This window comes from Meleagris gallopavo, chromosome 1, assembly GCF_905368555.1.
Source record: "Meleagris gallopavo chromosome 1, MGAL_WU_HG_1.1, whole genome shotgun sequence".
Lineage (NCBI taxonomy): Eukaryota > Metazoa > Chordata > Aves > Galliformes > Phasianidae > Meleagris > Meleagris gallopavo.
The window spans coordinates 39,354,554-39,374,416 of record NC_139404.1 but is presented as its reverse complement, the minus strand read 5'-3'; the positions used below and the strand labels follow the sequence as shown (position 1 = coordinate 39,374,416).

General features: G+C 35.9%; 2 protein-coding genes across 2 annotated transcripts in view; both read right to left on the bottom strand.

The window, feature by feature from the left end:
• PTPRQ (protein tyrosine phosphatase receptor type Q) overlaps window positions 1–2,123 on the bottom strand; it is a 121,558-nt gene extending 119,435 nt beyond the window's left edge. The window contains exon 1 of the mRNA XM_085221943.1: window positions 2,076–2,123. Within this exon, the coding sequence (XP_085078069.1) occupies window positions 2,076–2,123 (48 nt within the window). The remainder of the gene's footprint in view (window positions 1–2,075) is intronic.
• A 3,668-nt stretch (window positions 2,124–5,791) lies between these two features.
• Window positions 5,792–19,863, bottom strand: part of OTOGL (otogelin like) — a 92,608-nt gene continuing 78,536 nt past the window's right edge. The window contains exons 52-59 of the mRNA XM_085221934.1: window positions 19,412–19,475; window positions 18,391–18,569; window positions 17,986–18,090; window positions 17,073–17,192; window positions 14,014–14,059; window positions 12,240–12,311; window positions 9,707–9,786; window positions 5,792–8,098 (exon numbers count right to left, since the gene is read on the bottom strand). Of these exons, the coding sequence (XP_085078060.1) occupies window positions 7,898–8,098; window positions 9,707–9,786; window positions 12,240–12,311; window positions 14,014–14,059; window positions 17,073–17,192; window positions 17,986–18,090; window positions 18,391–18,569; window positions 19,412–19,475 (867 nt within the window). The 3' untranslated portion in view covers window positions 5,792–7,897. The remainder of the gene's footprint in view (window positions 8,099–9,706; window positions 9,787–12,239; window positions 12,312–14,013; window positions 14,060–17,072; window positions 17,193–17,985; window positions 18,091–18,390; window positions 18,570–19,411; window positions 19,476–19,863) is intronic.

The following is a 19,863-nucleotide window of genomic DNA, read 5'->3' as shown; positions in this document are numbered from 1 at the left end:
CAACATCCACCTCTGATGTCATAGGCCAACATAATCAAATAGGAGTCATCACTCCCAGAGCAGTCCATGGCCAATAACTTAGGTTAGTGGTATCCCTCTCACAAACTACTGTATATCATAGAATAAACATAACATAAAAGGGATAGAGAAATTTTTCGTTTTATATCTCCCTAACTATCCAGTTTAGACACAGCAATACAAACTTCTGAACTGAACTTCTAAAATTAAGGAAATATGGGCATATGATGTCAATCCCTATGACATAAGTATGTAAGCTTTGTAGTTCTTTCTGAGTTTTAAGTTCCATTTTTATTTTCTTTATGAATTAAGATGACAAATAAATGCCATCATTTAGCAAAAACAAAACAAAACAAAACAAAACAACATACACCTATCCCTTCCCCTTCCTCCATTGGGAAAAAAAAAAAAAAAAAAAAAAAAGGCAGGAATTGAATCATTATACCACTAAAATACAAGGCAATGCAGTCTGAAGGGTAGGACATTTTGCTTTTAAAGATATAAAAAAAACCACCATATAATTGCCAATAAGTGACTTAGCCATTTTAATAGTTTCCTAGTATTTCTCAGAAATACTTTATGTTATTTTTATTACACATACATACTGTACTGCTGGGCCTACAACTAATGATAGAAATTGCAAGTGTACTTTGCATATTCAATGTTTCCACGTATCTGATGATGGAGCTTAAGAATGTTCCTTTTTCTTGACCATACCTTGCGATACATTTTAAGCTCCTATCCAAAGAAATTTTTAAAAAGATTTTAAATGGGCCACAAAGAACTAATCTTTAAAAATATGTTTAGGCTAGCTGCACACTAACTAAAAAGGTGCCTTTCTAAACAAATATTTATTGACTTCTGTAGACTACTACTTTACAAATGACAAATGTAAACTTTTCAATCTGAAAAGTGATAAGGGGAAACAGCAGAGGTCTATAAAATCTTATGTAGCCATAAGTGAGCAGAGATTGCTCTTCCCTTGTCTCTCTCAGCACAAGAACTGTGAAGGAAAAAAACACAGCTGGTACAGTTCAGGCTCAACCAAGCAAAAAGCAACACAGGACAGGACAACTGATCTGAGTCTTTGCCAAAGTTTACAACAAGCATTGAAAGCTTCAGAGGAGGCTGGGCTAGCTAATGGAAGAGAGTTACACTAAAGCTCACTAAATGCACTAAAGCTACATCCATGTTAAGCTGCAAATAGTGGGAAACTAACATACTATATACAGTTCTCATGCTTTACGCAGCTCTTACAGTCATCCCCAAGGACCTGCTTTTCACCACTGCTGGAGGTTTGATATTGAACTAGCTGAAGTTTTGACAGTACTCTCAACAGCACATATCCCTGCTTGCTGCAAATCACTGACTGCAACATCAGGCAGTCCCCAAAACCACCTCTTCTTGAGCTCAAACCTGGACAGCACAACTGGACACCATCTGCATGTGCTGAAGGAATACAGAATACACTGGGAGGCTGCTCACCATCCTAAACACACAGCTCTCTTCCCTACAGGAGTGGAGAAGTATTTGTACATAGGACTGACAGGACACTATCATCATCCTTGTCACAAAACAAAGAAAGAAATTCAAGACTGCATATGCAAAGTCAAAATACAGATAAACATGGACCAAATTACTGCAAAGCTAATAGAAAATTAAGAGGTAAGAGAGCTATGTGGTTCTTATGTACGTAGTTTTATACTTCCTAAGTTTGTATATTTCCTAAAGCAGTATGCAGAGCATACCCCTGTGTACCAGAATGAACACAGCGTGTTTCTCCTCAGACCAGAGGGTTTCCAAGCAATAGGAGCTAGTTAAGGAGCTAAAGACACTGGGAACAGCACTAACCAGAAGCAGCAGGCAGCAGAACAGATGAAGGCTTTCAAGAGAGCTTTGAACAATTTAGAGAGAAGATAGAAGGCTGGCAATGTTCAGCAGTGATAAACAAGAGCTCCCAACAACTGTCAAAGTGACAAGAAATCAGTTCAAATCACAAACCATGAAATTGTAACATTCAATCTATCTACCTTCCAAGAAGGGAGTATTTTTCTTACCTGTAATAAGTATTTTAATAAAAGCAGGAGAAGAATTGCTTGACCCATAAAGAAATGTTATATTCCCAGTGCGTGCGCTCAAATTACAACAGCTTTGAAACAAACTTGTGCTCAGGCACTTAAGAATAAGAGAAAACTAACACCCACTCATGCCTGACATGGGTGCAGCTGCAGCCAATGGCCTGCCCTTGGCTTGGCTCTGCTCTCCCGCCCTGCCCCTTCCCCCGCCTGACACAGAGCTTTCAGCATCCACAAAGGGATGTTGCTTTTTACTGTCTCAGTGAAAGCTGAAGGTGCATGTTATTCGTTAGCCAATAAAAAACCCCCAGAGGCAAAAATGTCAGGTTGTTCATTTTTTTCTCTTTTTTTTTTCCTTTTTTTTTTTAACTACCAGTTCAAGGATTAAAATCCATCTAAACCCACAGAAGCCCTTACGTCTTCTTAAAACTACTTTCCACAGTACATATTTCTAGCAAGCTGTGTCTTGGTCAATACTCAAAATAAGGCTGTAAGCCTTAAAACTGTTTTCAAAGAAATGCCAGGCAGCCCTGGAGAACTTTCTGTCAACATGCTTCTAGAGTATCCTAGAAGAACTGATATAAACATTATGAATTTGTGACAATTTCTGTTAAAAGTTGGTCATCAAAAGACAGGTGCATGGTAAGATTTCACAGGGAACTGCATGAGCAGGTGTGGAACTGCATACAGAACATGTAAACTCCTACTTCTCAAAACAGATCTCCTCCCTCACACAAACCCAACCTGTTTGCTGGAGGACTCCTTCAACATCCAGTCAGTAATGCATCAAAGAGCTATCTCTGAAATGTCACCAAGTCATGAGCATTCGTGGCAAAAAAAAAAAAAAAAACACCAGCTTCCAGATCCCTTCAGGTCCCCTCACACCCAGCTGAGACGTTGCTCACACTTGACACTGGCCACTTGCTTCCTGCTCTCTGCTGAACGGCTCTGCTGCCCAGATTCCACCTGTCTGAAGGGAGGCAATGGCACCCATTCTGATGATCTGGGTAAGGCCACACCTCGGTGGTATGGAAAGCCCTACACCACATGGAACTTGCCAAAAAAAATCAGGATTGTGTGAATGCTAAGGGTTTCTTAATACTGGAAGAGTATCATGCACTGCCAGCGGGTGTTCCTCAGCTCTCCCTCCATGCTGCAGCAGTACATTTGAGGCTTCATAAATAAACATGTGCGAGGTGCAATACTTGCTCCCAGGGTTCTGGCTGTGGTTTTCTTGGAGAAAATACTTCCCAACAAAACATTACAGAGTTTCAGAGTATGTCTGTGGAAAGTAACGAATACAATCAAAGCAACTTAGCTTAATTAATGCATTTAATCTTTTCAATTGGCTAGACTAACAGAAAATTTTAACTAGATTGTGTGAAAAGGGATGCAATGGGACCAGTTAGGAATAAAGATGGTCTCAGAATCCGTGCATTTCTGCTGAATTCAATACTGGCTTCCTACATCATCCTGTCTGTGAAACACAGAGTTAGTACCAGAAGAGAAATAGACATTATTTATTTCCCAAAATCTGCAAGAACAGATGAAAGCTCAAACGCCTTTGACCAAATTTAAAGTAATGATTCGCAGAATCATAGAGTCATAGAGTCATAGGATTGCCAGGTTGAAAGAGACCTCAAGGATCATGAAGCTCCAACCCCCCTGATGCATGCAGGGCCACCAACCTCCACATTTAATATTAGACCAGGCTGCCCAGGGCCCCTTCCAATCTGGCCTTGAACACCTCCAGGGACAGGGCATCCACAATGTCTCTGGGCAGCCTGTTCCAGTGCCTCACCACTCTCTTGGTGAAAAACTTCCCCCTGGTATCCAACCTAAATCTTCCCTCCTTCAGTTTAAAACCATTTCCCCTTATCCTACCATTATCTACCCTTGTAAAAGGTTGACTCCCCTCTTGTTTGTAGGCTGAATTTGGAGGTAAACTTCTCGCAGTGCCCCAGTCATTCCAAACTCAATCTTTTTAAAAGAAAACTAGCTGTCAACTGTGCTCTTTGAAATTGAATCAGTATAATATGATGATAAATATCATTTATGCATTATTTCCAAACTAAATGGTCACAGAATACATTAAGTATAGCATAATTGTGTGCATATAGCATAAAAATGAGCAACATTCATCCTATTATTTACTGCATATTTTTAGGTAGTATCATGACATAATACATTGTTTTGAGATAGGTCTTGTTCTTCAGTTGGCTGCTCCTCTTTTTTCCTTAAAGCTGTGTGCAGCTGAAATTTGCACTGTGGAAAAAGGAATACTTTTTTTTTTTTTATTGGAGTTTTATTTAGAACTTTATTTAGAACTAGTAAAGAGACTGGTGGAACCTCACAAAAAATGATGTTTTTGAACTTTTGTGTTTTCCAGGTTCAAAGATGAACAGAGTAAATCAGAAGTTGCTGCTAGGAAATGCCCTGTCTCAAAACACCGAGTCTTTCTGAGACAGACACACACAAAACACACATAAGTGGAACACCCGAACACTGGTAGGCAAAAATTGGTCACAGTGAGTGAGTTGGCCGTAAGAGAATTGAAATATAAAATCCAGCCACTACAAATAAAGTGGCCAAAGCCTAACTATTTAGTAGAAGTATATTGACTTAAAACAAATCACAAATCCCTAAAAAAGTATGCATAGTTTTACGGGCAAGCCCTTAAACAGCGGAATTATAGTTACAAGCTCATGTAGAAGAGAACTGTAGTAACTGAAGAACTACAACAACTGAAGGAAAGTAGCACAACTACCCTTCTGGCAGTTACAAAGGGTTGAAATGACATGGCACGCTGTGATAGCAGAGTAAGGCATGCAGCAGGTCATGCACAGACTGCTTTCCAGTTCTTTGCATCTTCTCATGGAAGTGTGGGAGTCAGAGAAAGGTATGCATTCCCAGCCTTGCTTTTAGGGGAGTAGAAATTATTCAAGTCTTAGTTTAAGAAGGGGTGGAAGGGAGGGAACTCCGTGGATATTAAAGCTCTTTTAGTCAATAATAAACAATCTAATTAATTGCGGAGTGAAACTAGATTATGTTTGAGTTGTATCAGCTGTTAAAACCAGTTCACAGCATGCCCGCACAAAGCAAGTTGTGCATACTTCCTGTGTGGGAGACTGAGGTAGGAATGCAGAGTTGGAAACAGAGAAATTTTGATATAACCATGTAGTTGTGTCTACACTTATATTTAAGTTACAGGCTGAGAAGATATCTGCAGGCATTCCAATCTGATGTCTGTTTCAAAGGCTGCAAGGGTTAATTCACGTTATGTTATGTAAAATATATCACATTAGGCAATTTCACTTTTTTGGAGATCATGTGGGTGGATGACTGTCCAGAAAATGATTGACAAGATTTAATAGGCATTTATTCGCTGACAAGGCCAAATATGTTTGAATCTGAAGCTTAGCTATAAAAGGAAAGGCACCCTTAGACTCTATTCAGCTCCACCAAAGACATAAAGGTTTTGCTTTATGCTTCAGGGAGGATCCTGACCCAACTGCTATTGATCTTCTAAAAAATAAAATGGTTAAGTGGGAAAAATCTTTTAATATCATTTTTTTATATATACCATTGAGTTAAATTTATCTGTTTTTAATTCTAGGTTAATCTAAGATTCTACACTATTGTTCACCCTTAGTGATACAGGTAAATGAAACACATCAACTTACGTTTATTAATTTATCTTTAATTACAAATACGATTCTAAATCTAACAAAAGCACAGTATGTATAGAAAGCACAGTGTTTAATCAAACTACAAGCGTTTGGTCATTGCATCTAAAAGTGACATCTTGTAGGAGCTTTCTTCATTCTATTTTCAAATGCTAAATTCATTAAGAAGTTTTGGGACAGTCTTTCTTGAAGTAAACAGAGGATTCCTATCTTCATTTTAATAAATCAAGAAGTTCCAAGGATTTGTAAAATTCGTTGTATGAGTACACAAACTTAACAGCTATGACAATGATTTATTTTCCATTTCTGTCCTCTATGAAAACTTTCTGTACACAAATTCCTACAGAAGTGTCAAAAAGGTTTTGGTTCCAGGCCTTAGTATACATACTTGTCAAGACATATCTGCCATCAAGTCAAAAAAAGTGCAAATAAAGCATATACTTTCAAAAAAAAAAAAAAAAAAAAAAAAATCACTAGTTGATCACTGTACCTTTCTAATTGCTAAACATTTTACTGACAATTCAATGGATCATTCTTTCATTTTTAAACCAGGTCACTATTTTTAATGAGATGGATGAGTACATTGAGTCTTGTTAGCAAAGACTGATTTCAATGCATATACTGTTTTTTTCATAAGCAATCAAACTGTAAATAGTAAAAGTTTGAAGATTTTTCACACAAAATTGCGAAATAGCCTTAGATTTCAATGTTGTTGTATTTCTTATTTTTCATTGTATAAAGCAATGTAATAATCTAATCTTTCTGTAATTAGATGATGACAGTCTGAAATAAAAACAGTTCACCAAAAGTTCTCAAAGCTTTAATCAAGAAATATAATTCTGAAATCATTTACATATTAAGGACCATACTGAACCCACTGAGGCCAATGGCCAAACTCCCTCTGTCATCATTTAAGCCATGATCCATTCTGCGACTTTATGAAGCAAAGTAGCCTTCCAAAAACAAGCTAAAATTGTGTTCTTAGCTTTTACAGTAAGATGACATGGTACTTTTATTAAAAGTGAAAGCATATTCAGTTTAAGGTGCTGAATCACGGAGACTCACAACCTGAATGAATACTAATAGCACACTTAGGCTCTTCAAAAGATACTTCACATGGAGGCTTTTCTTCCTGTACACAAAAATTATAAATCCTAGATTCAGCCAGTAGTCCAAATTTCTATACTTAAAAGAAAGCAGTGTTTATCGGACACAAAATTTCAAACTGACAAACAAAGGAGGAAACACATTATGAAAAATTAAAATGTGCAGTCTCTTTTTTTTTTAATAAATATGTATATACATCGAATTTTATTCTACATCTAGGAAGCAGACACCCAATATCTTACTTGTGTAAGCTGAAAAAAATCATAAAAAATAATTTTCTTCATATCAGAAAGAGCTTTGTTTGTTACAAAGGTAGAAATGTTTGAACACTTCAACCTTTACTTCGTTATGCTTAACATACATACTATTCACCAAAATTAAATAAATGCCAATGATTTAAAGACATTATTACTCTAGAAATAAAACTACTTCTAGACCATAGTCATAGTGTTTCTCAGTGACTTCTAGCTTAAGCAGAGTCCAGTCATTGTCAACAGTTTAACAGACAAAAGATAGACCTTTCAGCAAGATAAAGAAATGTTTGCGTTGAATGTCTTTTTCATATTTTTTAATAAATTAATTCAGTCATTCTCAAAACCACTATATGCATCTTTTGCTTTTGAATATTAGTTCCAATGATGGTCCTCAACAGAAAATCCAACCACTGAAAGAAGTGACAGAACCACTTATAAATTCTGAAATTTAACAGGTAAGTACAAATTCAAAACACGAAACAAAGACATCAACAGCTCATCAGAAAGCCGTTGAAAAGTAAATGACACCTAAATTACACCTTGTAGAAAAGGTTTTATATGTTTATTTTTATACATGCTGATACTTAAAAATGAAATTTGAAAAACAACATAATCTCTACTTAATTTCAGAAAAGTTACATTATAAAGCATCATTGATATCGTATTCTTTTCTGCACAATACTACATCCATCCAAGGTCAGAAAATGCACTCTGGTGTATTTCAGTTCTTCAAATAAAACCATGTTCACAGTAATGTTTAGTTCCATTGGCATGAACAGTCTACAGGCTCTTGAATGACATACATAATTTCAGTGCCGTTTCCTGAGCAGTGTAGAGGCACAGTCAGATTGCGCGTTCCATGTTCTCGACAACATTTACAGAATCTTAAATGGCTATCAATATTGACATTGAAAATTGTTGCAGATGGGCATTTTCCATCACAAGAAGCCACATTTATCTATGAATAAATAAAGAATTGCAATTAGACATCTTAGGATTTGTTTTCAAGATGTAACATTCCAAACTTCTTTCTGATTAAAATCCATTTTTACATTTGAAAAGAACTCTGGTCTTAAAAGTTAACTTTTAAAATTCATTCAAATGGAGATACATTTTTAAGTACAGTTTATGTGAAATCATATGTTTTTCATTATTTAATCACACACTCTTTCTTAGCTTGGAGCAAGCTCAACTTTGTGCTGTGGATAACAAAACTAAATCCTTACTTTACTGATGAATAACGTCAAAACATCGTAGCTAAATTAACATTCATTTCATGTTCACTGCTGAAAAGTTATATTCTTCTAAGGAAAGCAAAGGATAGTCTGTCACTCTCTTTGAAGGTTAAAGAGGAAAAGTGTAATAGTGCAAAAGCATTTTCCTTTTGTACTCAGTGCTTGCAACTAAGGGTGCAACATCCAGCAAGGGAAGAGGTTGGCTATAAAATTATTTGTGCACTAGACTAAAGCAGGGCCAAGCTTTCTCTCACACAACATTATGTGAAATCATCCTAGCCAGTACTGTAGCAGAAATTGGTAGATCGGTAGTTTTAATTAGAACTTCAACAAACGTTGATATGCTAAGAAATCCGAAATGACTATACTAGACCTAGTTTTTTTGTGATATTGTTTTAATTTGATTTCTTATACAAATGAAGCCTCTGAAATGTGCTCTCTGATGCACTCTCTTCAAGCAGCACTTCAACAGAAAAGCCATATTCAAAGAAATTTAGGTTAATAGGTAGTCTTATAGCTTTCATCACACTTGAGAGCAGAAAAATAACTTCTTTAGATCTTGTCCTAATCATAAACAATCTCTCTCATTACACTCCCTCAATATTTACTCTTCTAAAACTAAATAAATACAGCACACACTCTTATTACTGTAGCGAAGCCTTATATATATCACTTATTTCCTTCTATCAGGCTGGAAATCAACCTGCCCCGCTTTCAATCTGTGATTGTGTGTTGCCTCTCCCCTTAAGACTATTAAGGTTTTTTAGCAAAATCTTACTGGAGGCCTTTCAGAAGTCCCAAAACATTGTGTCAACTGCTTCTCTTTTAAGTGTTACATTCTTATCAGACCAGTCCTGGGTTTTATAGATGGAAATAAATCAAAGATGAAAAATAAGATACCTTAAGTGGATGACAAATTAAAGGGAACTGTGAGTTTATGATACGGAGACATGCTATGTGGAGGAGATGACACGCAGAGATAAAGTTCTTTAAGGGGGAGTGTAGCTCATTTACCATCACACTGTAATTGGACACATTTCTACTACTCTTTTAGAATGGGATGTTATTTCCTGGGGAAGAGTTTAGTGTACTTGTGCAAATACTCTGTGTACTTTCCATTTGAAGCCAGGTAGGAGGGCTCGCTCTTTCAGCCACAGGAACAGCTGATTTAATTCCTTTCACAAGTAGAATAACATTCATCAGGTCAAAGGCCTGTTTTGAGAAGACAGCAACGTTTTCTGTTGCTTGTAGATAGCTGTACCCTACTTCTTGATACTTGACATGAACATGCCGTAGCACCAGCATGAAAAATGGTTTTTTTTAATTCTTACCGGGCTTTGACTTATACAGTCATTTTTCCTTATAGTTGTCCTGATTGTCATTTTCTGGCAAACCCTTTCTTCCTTTTTGCCTGATAAAACATGGAAAAAGATGCACATTGAATTGATTTGCGTTTGTACCAATTTTTTTTATAATAAAAGCATGAAAATATTCAAAAAATTTTAATGATTATGCACTATTTTCATTTATGTACATACTGATACTACTACTTCTTTATGTAATTTTAAAAAAAAAATCCTCATATGTTAATAAAAAATTCCTTTGGGGAATTATCAATTTTATAGCTGGCACATGAAGTATCAACTGGTGCATTAAGCTATACAGATTTTATAAATACAAAAACAGTAATAAAATTTAAAATGCCCATATAGCAAGTATTACAGTAATTAGGAGAAAGATGCGTAAATTTTGAATAGTATTAGAATTAATTCTGTTTTTAATGGGAATATTGAAATTATGATTTTGATACTACACTTCCTTGAACTTGAGAATTTGAGAAGATAAAGCTGTGAATGAGATTACAACTTTGATGTTAATTTGAATGCTTAAAATTCAAACAGAACAATAAAATTCAATATCCTTTGGAGAAATAGATCCTTGAAGAAAGCTTTGAAAGTGAGAGATGAAAATACTTGCTAAATACGCTACGTGCCTAGGCATGTAGCATTAATAGGATATAGGATTATGAAAATACTACATTTTCAGTACAGCCTGGGAGATACTGATAGGAGATCTTTTCTTTTGTTTGAAAAATAAAGCTTTACAGTGCAAATCCATATTAAACATAATAGAAACATAATATAATACTGAAATAAATATAAAGTCTTCCATGCTGCAGTCCCTACCAGACTATTTAGTATTGATATCTATGTAATAGAAATTATTTTGATCTCAAGTTCTAGTAATCATCAAAGTCATCTATATTCTGGGCATCCAGCATATAGAAGAACAACCACAGTTCAGTAGGGCCTCTCCACCATCAGCACATGCCTGCATGTTCAGCTGAACAAATAAAGGACAACTTTTCTCTCCTCCAGAATCCTTTTGTGCACTTTTATAAGATTAGTGAGCTCTGAGTAACCAAGATATTCAACTGGACTTTAATCTGAACATTGCAGGATCAAACTAGGTTGTCCTGTGAAACTAGAAGGTGATGACACCTGTATTATCTTTCCTTAGCAGCACTTGACAAAAAAAAAAATCCTATTATTTTTTTTCATTGGAAACCATTTTCCAGCATAAATGTGTGTAGATAATAAAATCCTTGTACTTCCACAAGTCATAGAGAGATATATCTGGAACGTCTCTCCTACAAAGAAAGGCTAAGGGAGCTGGGCTTTTTCAGCTTGCAGAAAAGAAGACTCTGAGGAGACCTTTATGTGGCCCTCTTGTACTGAAAAGAGAGCTTGTAACCAGGAGTAGGAATGACTTTTTACATGATCTAATAGTGGTAGGACAAGGGTTTTAAACGAAAAGAAGAGAGATTTAGATTAGACATTAGGAACAATAAATTTTTTCTCAGAGGGTGGTGAGGTGCTGGCAGAGGCTGCCGAGAGAAGCTGTGGATGCCCCATCTTTGGAGGCATTCAAGGCCAGGCTGGATGAGGTTTTAGGTAGCCTGAGCTGGTGGCTGGCAACCTTCCTCACAGCAGGGGCTTGGAAGTAGATGGGCTTTCAGGTCCTTTCCAACCCAAAGCTATTCTGTGGTTCTGTGATTCAGTGTTTTATGACATTTCAGCATATAAGGTACCAGTCTACTGAAAACTTCCCTGCTGCTATACTTTTCACTCTTCAGCTGTCAAAAAGATCTGCACTCAATTCAGGTATGCTTCCTTTCTTTGCTCCTTATTTGAGTGAGGGATCCTATTCCACTTACTGCAACTTTTCTATCAATTAAAGAAAAGAAATACTATCATAATGCAACAGTTCTATAATCACTAAGAATTCTGTTTTAAGAAGTATTTAACACATGATCATACTTTGAGGATTGCATGTTTTTTTTCCCCCAAAGTTTTCATTACTTTGAAAACAATTTATTTGTGACAAGTACAGCATAAATCCATATCTGCAAGGATAAAATCAGACAGGAATGAGCACTTTTGCTATATTTAAGGGCAAAAATAGTTTAGACATAAACTTCAGAGACACAAGATCAGAAAATCTCATGGTAGCATTACTTAGGATGATGATATTTTTACAAGTAACATCATTTCTTGTTATAGCTACCCTGTACAGTAAGTTTACGTATTACAATCAATTTAAGAAATGAACAGGAGGAAGAACCATCCAAAGCATATACTGTAAGTCAATGAACCTAATCCTGACAGGTGCTGAGCAGTGAACCCTGACCAAGCTTTAGAAAATACTGATCTGGAAGGCCAGTAGGATATCAGCATCTCTCAGTATCAGGCCCAATGCCATTAAATGCATGGTTGCATTTAGTGGCGATGACAGATATATGATATAAACAAGCAGTGCTTACTAAATTACTAAAATAAGAAAATACATTATTAAAAATAATACCTGGTTCACAATTAATACTACCAGTAGGCACTACTGGACTAATGGCAAAGGGTAATAGACCCAATCCAGAACCTGGCAGAACCATTAGGAATATAAGTTTCTCATGAAAAAAAAAACATGTTGATATAAATGACATTTCATTAATTCTTACACTGCCAACTGCAATTTTTCTTTTGGCAAAAGGTGATGAGCTTTCCTGATAGTCCTCCAAATTTAGGAACTGTGTAGCTGCTTCAAGTCTCACTAAAGATAGCCTAAACTTTATTACTCTCCTGATAAACATAAAACTGAATACTTCCTTGTAAATCAAACTTTTGCAACTCTCTATGGCAAGGTAAGAATTAAATATATGCAGTCACTTTGCATGCATCAAATCAAGCTCTTCCAGAAAGACTATTTGTTCCCATTAAAACCCCAAGGTGTTGCAAGCTCTATTTATACATCTCTTTTTATCCACTTCACCACTGGGCACATGCTTTTAGTTAAAAACAACAACAAAAATAGCATATAATTGTACAAATTATATCTTTTTTTTTAGCAGCAAGAATTTCTGAAGTATAACGTTTAGCACAATTCTGGTCTGTTAATTTTCTCTATTGATTATAATTACAAAAAAAAAGGCATTTTGTTTATTAAGAGTGCTTTTATTTTCTATGCTTTGCATATGATAGATTGTAACAATACTTTAAGATCTGTTTCATGGCTTTGCAAAGCATAGTAACTAGAACACTGATCAATTCTATCTCAGATAAAAATGAATATTAAATATTCCTATTCAATATTATAAACTAAAGATTTACTTTTAAAAAATCCCAAAGACTAATTATTCTGAATATTATTATTATTATCTGATGTCAAAAGAGGGAGAAAGTAATTTCTATGGCATTCAACAAATTCTTGCACTACATAGTTGATTTCATATTTCGTATGAATTCATATTCATATTAATTTCATATTACAGAGTTTTCTTTTTAGGTACAGATAATTAGAGAACTTGATCAGAAAACTTTTTCTAGTCAAAACTGAAGAGATAATCAGAGTTCACTTGCAGCTTGCTTTTAAACTTGCATAGGTTATGACAACTTTATGCAAACTTGCATTACAATTCATTAAGAATGTTTTAAAGTGACACACTCAGAGAAAGTGAATGTATTTCCAAATATCAAAAAGTCAATTTTGTATCCAGGGATTTATCTACGGATGTATCTAGGGAACTTTAATATTATTCAACTCCCCAAAACTTTTCCTCATTTGGGATTTCAATATATATTCTACAGTTGAAAGAAACCATTTCCAATTAAAAATATTTTTATTTCAGTATTCAGTTTTACAGTATTTTGACCGGAGAAAATATACTGTGATAAAACAGAATGAATTTGTATTTTTGGACAGTGATAATCAAATTAAGAATTTATTTTAAGGGAGAAAATCCTTATCTTTTATGGTGAAAATCATATTGGCAATATTTCACAGTCTATTTAGCAATAAAGGTAGTCTCTTCAGTATTTTAATTAATGTAATCTTTCATTTTTCCAAAGATTATATTTGGAGAAATTGGTTATACTCCAGAACAATAATGTTAAAAACCACGAAGACAGCAGCCAAACAAAGCAAGAACTTTTAATAAGAGTTGTTAAGTAACTATAACAATTTCATTTGATTTGTGGGGGGAACAGCATGCTTTTCCCTTATCTTTGTCTCAGCAAGGAGTTAAAAAAACACAGCCCTCCAAACCAAAGCTATATTAGCACTTATTGCAGCCTTCATCACTTACAGGTCTTGCAGCAGCCATCATTGTACATCTGCACAATTCCTCCATTCTGGGAAAATAAAGGGAGAATATATCAAAAAAGACTGTGCTCAATGCAACAGTGTATAGTATGTCAAGAGATGCCATGTTTTAAAGATGTCCAACTAGTAAAAAATAATACAATCTAAATCAAGAGAATCGCACAGACATTTATCACATGAAGGTTTGGTTCACAGATTCTTCAGTTTTTAACATGGGAATGAACTTGTCATTACTAATCTTACCTGATCCAGTCTCCTTCAAATAAATCACTTCTACACACAGCTTTTTATATCATCTACTATCATTTATTTCTCCACCACTGAGATTTAGTCAGAAAGTTAATAAAAATCATTCTTGTAACTTTGTGTATGACATAAAAGGATTTACACCACTCATACGCCAAGCGGAGAGTAAGTTCCTAATAAAGAGCTATTTAGAACATTATATATATACATGGGTATTTATATATATATATATATATATATATATACACACATACACACACACACATATATATACATTAATACAGACTTCTGAAACAGAAGGTGAACTGCTGAATTTCACATCCATTGAAATGCTAAATTATTTTTCTCAAACAATAGTATTCTTTTTCTTTTTTTCCAGAGTAGATATTAAAAATGTAAGCAAGTGAAGATGACATCCTTTTGACTCAGGAAACTTCCAACCTGTCAGCCTTGCCCCTGCGCTGTGGAAGGAAATGGAACAGATCCTCCTGGAATCTATACTGAGGCACATGAAAGAGAGGGAGGTGATACGAGACAACCAAGTGCAAGTCTTGCCTGACCATTCTGGTGGCCTTCTGTGCCAGTGAACAAGGGAATAGATAGTGAGGATTTCAGTAAGGCCTTTGACATGGTCTACATAATGTCCTTCTCTCCAAATTGAAAATGAATGGACTTGATGGGTGGACTGTTTGATGGATGAAGAACTTGTTGTGAGAGTGCGCCCACAGAGTGGTGGTCAGTGGCTCAAACTCCACATGGAGATCAGTAATCAGAGGAGTCTCTCAGGTGTCTGTAGTGGGACTAATGCTCTTTAATATCTTCATCAATGGCATCAACAGTGAGATCACGTGCACTTTCAACAAGTTTGTGGATGACACCAAGCTGCATGGTGCTGTCAGCACGCCAAAGGGATGGGATGCCATTTGGAGAGACCTAGACCAGCTTGAACAGTGAGCCCAGGTGAACTTAATGAGGTTCAACAAAACCAAGTGCAAGGTCTTATATCAGAGTTGCTGGAACCCTCATTATCATAAGCTGAAAGGATGGAGCACAGGCCTGCCAGAGACTTGAGGGTACTGGTAAATGGTAAGCTGGACATGAGCCAGCAATGTTGTCCTTGCAGTCCAGAAAGCCAACTGTATTCTGGGCTGCATCAAAAGGAGCATGGTCAGCAGGTTGAGGGAGGCAATCATGCCCCTCTACTCTATGCTGGTGAGACCTGATGCTGGTGTCCAGATACGGAGAGCTCAGTACAGGAAAGACATGGACTTGTTAGAGTATGTTTGGAGGGCCATAAAACTGATCCAAGGAGTGGAACATCTCCCCTGTGAGGACAAGCAGAGAACTGAGGCTGTTCAGCCAGAAGAAAAGGCCCCTGGAAGATATGATAGTGGTCCTTCAGTATACAAAAGGGGGCTATAAGGAAGAGGAGGACAGAGGTTTTAGAAGGGTCTGCTGAGACAGAACGAAGGAATATTGTTTCAAATCAGAAGAGATTTAGATTGGACATAAGAAGCTTTTTACAATAAGGGTAGTGAGGCACTGGAACAGGTTGCCCAGAGAGATGATGGATGCCTCAGCTTTGGAGACATTTAAGGTCAAGCTGGATGGGGCTGTGAGCAATTTGATACAGTTGTAGGTGTTCCTGTTCACTGCAGTGCAGTTGGACTAGATGACCTTTAAATAAATGTCTCTTCCAACTCAAACGATTGGTACTTACCTTCTCTATGTTTGTTGATTGTTTCTTGTTTGTTTTTATAATATATATATATATATATATATATATATATATATATATATAGCATGCCACAATTGCAAGAATTAGAATTATGGGAAGTATTACAAAGTTAGAGAAGTAATAAAATAGAGGTAAAAGTTTTTGAAATGAATTTGTAATGTACACGAAAAAACCACATTCTTCAAACCAGCTTATATGGTGTATAATCAATGGATATACAGATAGTATACATATATCCAGAAGCTTGGCTAATATAACTCATATTGGAGAAATAAGAGAAAGTCACTCACCCTGTCCTGGGCTCATGAGATGAACTCCTGATGGAGCGGATCTCCAGAGAGAACCTTCCCCACTGGCAGTCAGCTCTTAAGTGGGTCTAGGAGAGGTGGAGCCAGGCTCCACCCCTTCCTGCAGCACAGGTGAATTGCCTTCACCTGTGCTCCCATGGCTGACTCATTGCTCGCCTCAGGTGATCAATCAAAGGTTCAGGCCGTGATTTAGCAGCCCCATACATATGGGCATGCCAAATTTGCATTTTTAGATATATGATATAGGTATCCTTTCAAGTACGATAAGCTTTTTTTTTTCATTATACAATGTTTAACTTAAGGGATAATTAAGATTACATACACAGTCAGCCTTCTAATCTTTGCATTTAAGGAATTTTTCAAGTGGCCCACATTTATAAGTTTTCCAAACTGGTTCATCAAACTTATTTAATATATATATACTATGTCTTGTCAAAATATTATTCTGAAGTAAAGTAGTACATAGTTATTAGCACTTTATACAACAGTATCTCAAGTACAATTCCAATTCAACAATATTTTAAATGTAGTCAATATTGAAGCCTGAAAATAGTTTCTGCACTCCTCACAGATATTGTTAGCCAAAATGCAAACAGAAAACTAGAAAACAAGACTGAAATTTATCACATACATCTTCTTACTTACCACTTATTTTAAGTTTAAAGAAAACACACGAAGTATGTGTGCCCTTTCAAGTGTGTCCATACTGACAGATGAGTTATTGTTACTCACCTCAGCCAAAGTACAAACCTTTGTGCACTCAGTGTCATTGAAAGGGGGGCAGACCACACCAGAGCCCACTATCATAGCCCCCAACACAGTCTTTGCACATGTGTAGTTTGTGCAGTTGAATATCCAGGTGCTGCCTTCCTGAATAAATAATACAAAACCATTGTCAGCAAAGTCAACACAGGTCAGTTGTATCCCAACTCAAATGTCTGTAAAAGTGATGCCTGTGTGCTGCAGGTACGTGCTGGAGTGTAAGGTTTGTTGAAACCTGTCCACACCAGTTGAGGGAAGGCCATCCTGTAACTGCAGCAGTGGCTCCTACATGAAGATATTAAGTGTACTAGAGTGAGTCTGCATCAGAAAAAAGGGCTTATGCTTTATTTTGCCCTAAAACCTCTAAAATCAACAGGAAGGATGAAGCAAGGTATGGCAACACCTAAATTTCTTTGTATGTGGTTGCTGGAGTGCACCATCAGGATCCTGAATGCCAGCAATTCAGTTTGAACACTTGCTTACTGTAAAAATCACAATAGGGAGAAGAGAGGCCATGGGAAGAGAGGGACACAGGAGTCCTGATGTGGATCTAGAACACAAAAGTATTCCCAGGTCATCTAAATCACAGCATATGACTTAGAGCTACAATTAGATCTCTGTTTTGCACTTATCTGTCCTTAAGTAAATGCTGACATTCACCCATCTTTGTGGAAGATAATTACAACCAATAAAGTAAAATATGGTATTCATATACTGTGAAATGGCAAGTCTAAAAATAAATACACCTTTTCCTATTATGTAATTTACCACAGACAGCTGCTAGTTGCATAAGCAACACTAAGGAAGTTTGAAGCAAGACTCAAATAAGGAAGTGACTATCAGACTCCTGTGTTTATCGTATTATTATACTTATTTTCTGCCCCTCTCCAGAGGTACTTACCTCATATACAATTTGTGTGCCATTCTCAGTAAGAACAGAACAGGACACATTTTGACAGGTACCACAGCAACTATGGTGACTGGAGGAAGGAATATACAACTGATGCTGAAAGAAAAGGAAAACCAGAAAAGAAAAAAAAAAGAGGTTGCTTTAAATATACATACATATATATATAAAAAATGAAAATTCATTGAATTCTGAAAATAACAATACCTAAATGAACAATGATATATATGTATGGATGGATATATTTATGTACACTACTAAAAAACTTAAAAGATGCTGTTAAGTTTTTCAGCTCTTGCTGAGCAAACTAGACTAGCAAAAATGTGCCTTCTGATTTTCATCTTAATTGTGAAATTTTATTTATAAACTGCATAATTCTTCTGTTGTAAGAATACTTACTGCTTCACATTGCTGGGAACAGTTCACTGTTGTAAAATGCATGGCATTGTATCCTGTGTTGTAATCTTTTTCTTGTAAACACTGCACAGTGTAACAAAGGTCTCCATCCAAGTACTGAATCACTGATTGTCCAGGATTCAGTACGGTTACTTCTTGGAAGATGCACACATCATCCTTCTCTAACACCGAAAAGGAAAAAATATTATAAAAGAAATAAAACATCACCAAACAAATTAACAGAAATGCTGTAAGAACAGAAGTAAATGTCCTACAAGCTGCAAAAACCTTTCAAGTTTTAGACTTGATCAGTGTGTGATGTAAATTACCAAACAGGAAAAGAAGGTGAGGTTGTAATTCAGCTCAAAGAGATGCTAAAAAAATGCATATCTGCCTAAAATTGGTAATGTTTCTTCTATGGAAGTTAAAAAAACAAAACAAAAAAAAGGTTGTTCTTATTTTTTACAGAGTTATGATATTTAAGATCAGACCACTTACATTACATGAGTTATTCTGCAATATAACCTGTCAGTTAAGATAGTATTCCTACAATTAATTGTGAGACATTAGTAGGTACAAGCCATTATGTAAATCTGTGCTTTGTTCCTAGAGGCAGTTTAGCCTGAGCTACAGCTGGGATTGAGGAATGCCTCACACACTTTTGAGCACTGTGTGGGTAAAATCTCCACAAGGTGGCTGAGTTATGGAAAGGAGTAATTTTAAAACTGGGCACATGCCCTCATGCTGGCTTATTGAGATCAATAGTGCACATGGATGGATGGATTCATAAATATATAGATTGATTGATAGATAGCATGGACACTGTAAATACCTTCCTATGCCTCACACTGTAAGCCACAAAACTGAGAGTTAGTAGAGAAAATATAATTCAAAAATGAGAGTATAATTATTTATCTACATAGATTGTTTACATTTGAGGTGAAGATGGCCCTGTTTTGGCTTTCTTTGCATGCCTTTTTTAGTTTAATCTAAAACCAAGCAGATATGAATAATAAAAAGTTACCACAAATGTAGTGAGTGCATCCACAAGCACTGGAAATACTACTATCTATTTTTTGAACTTCTCCCTGAGTATAAAAAGATAAAAAAAAAGTTTGAAAAGATACACACAGATAAATGTAAAGCCAAGAAGAGAAATTTTCTCTAAAAAATTAAATTGTGGTCTTCATCGCTTCTTCTTCTTCTTCCATAAAAGAGAAAAATTGCAGTGACCTCAAGAAAAAATAGCCCATTTCAAATTACTCAATGTATTTATCTCTTTAAACAAGAGCAGAGGACATCATTTGCTCTGTTTAACCAGCAGAATGGCTAAACAGCAGTTTTTTTTTTCTGAGATACAAATTTATTTCAATAATAAGCATATCAGGAAAGGAATGCCTGCTATGAACTTTATTCCAAAAGAGAGGTAAAACCGGTTAAAATTTGTAGCTCATATATATGTTACATTATGCAATC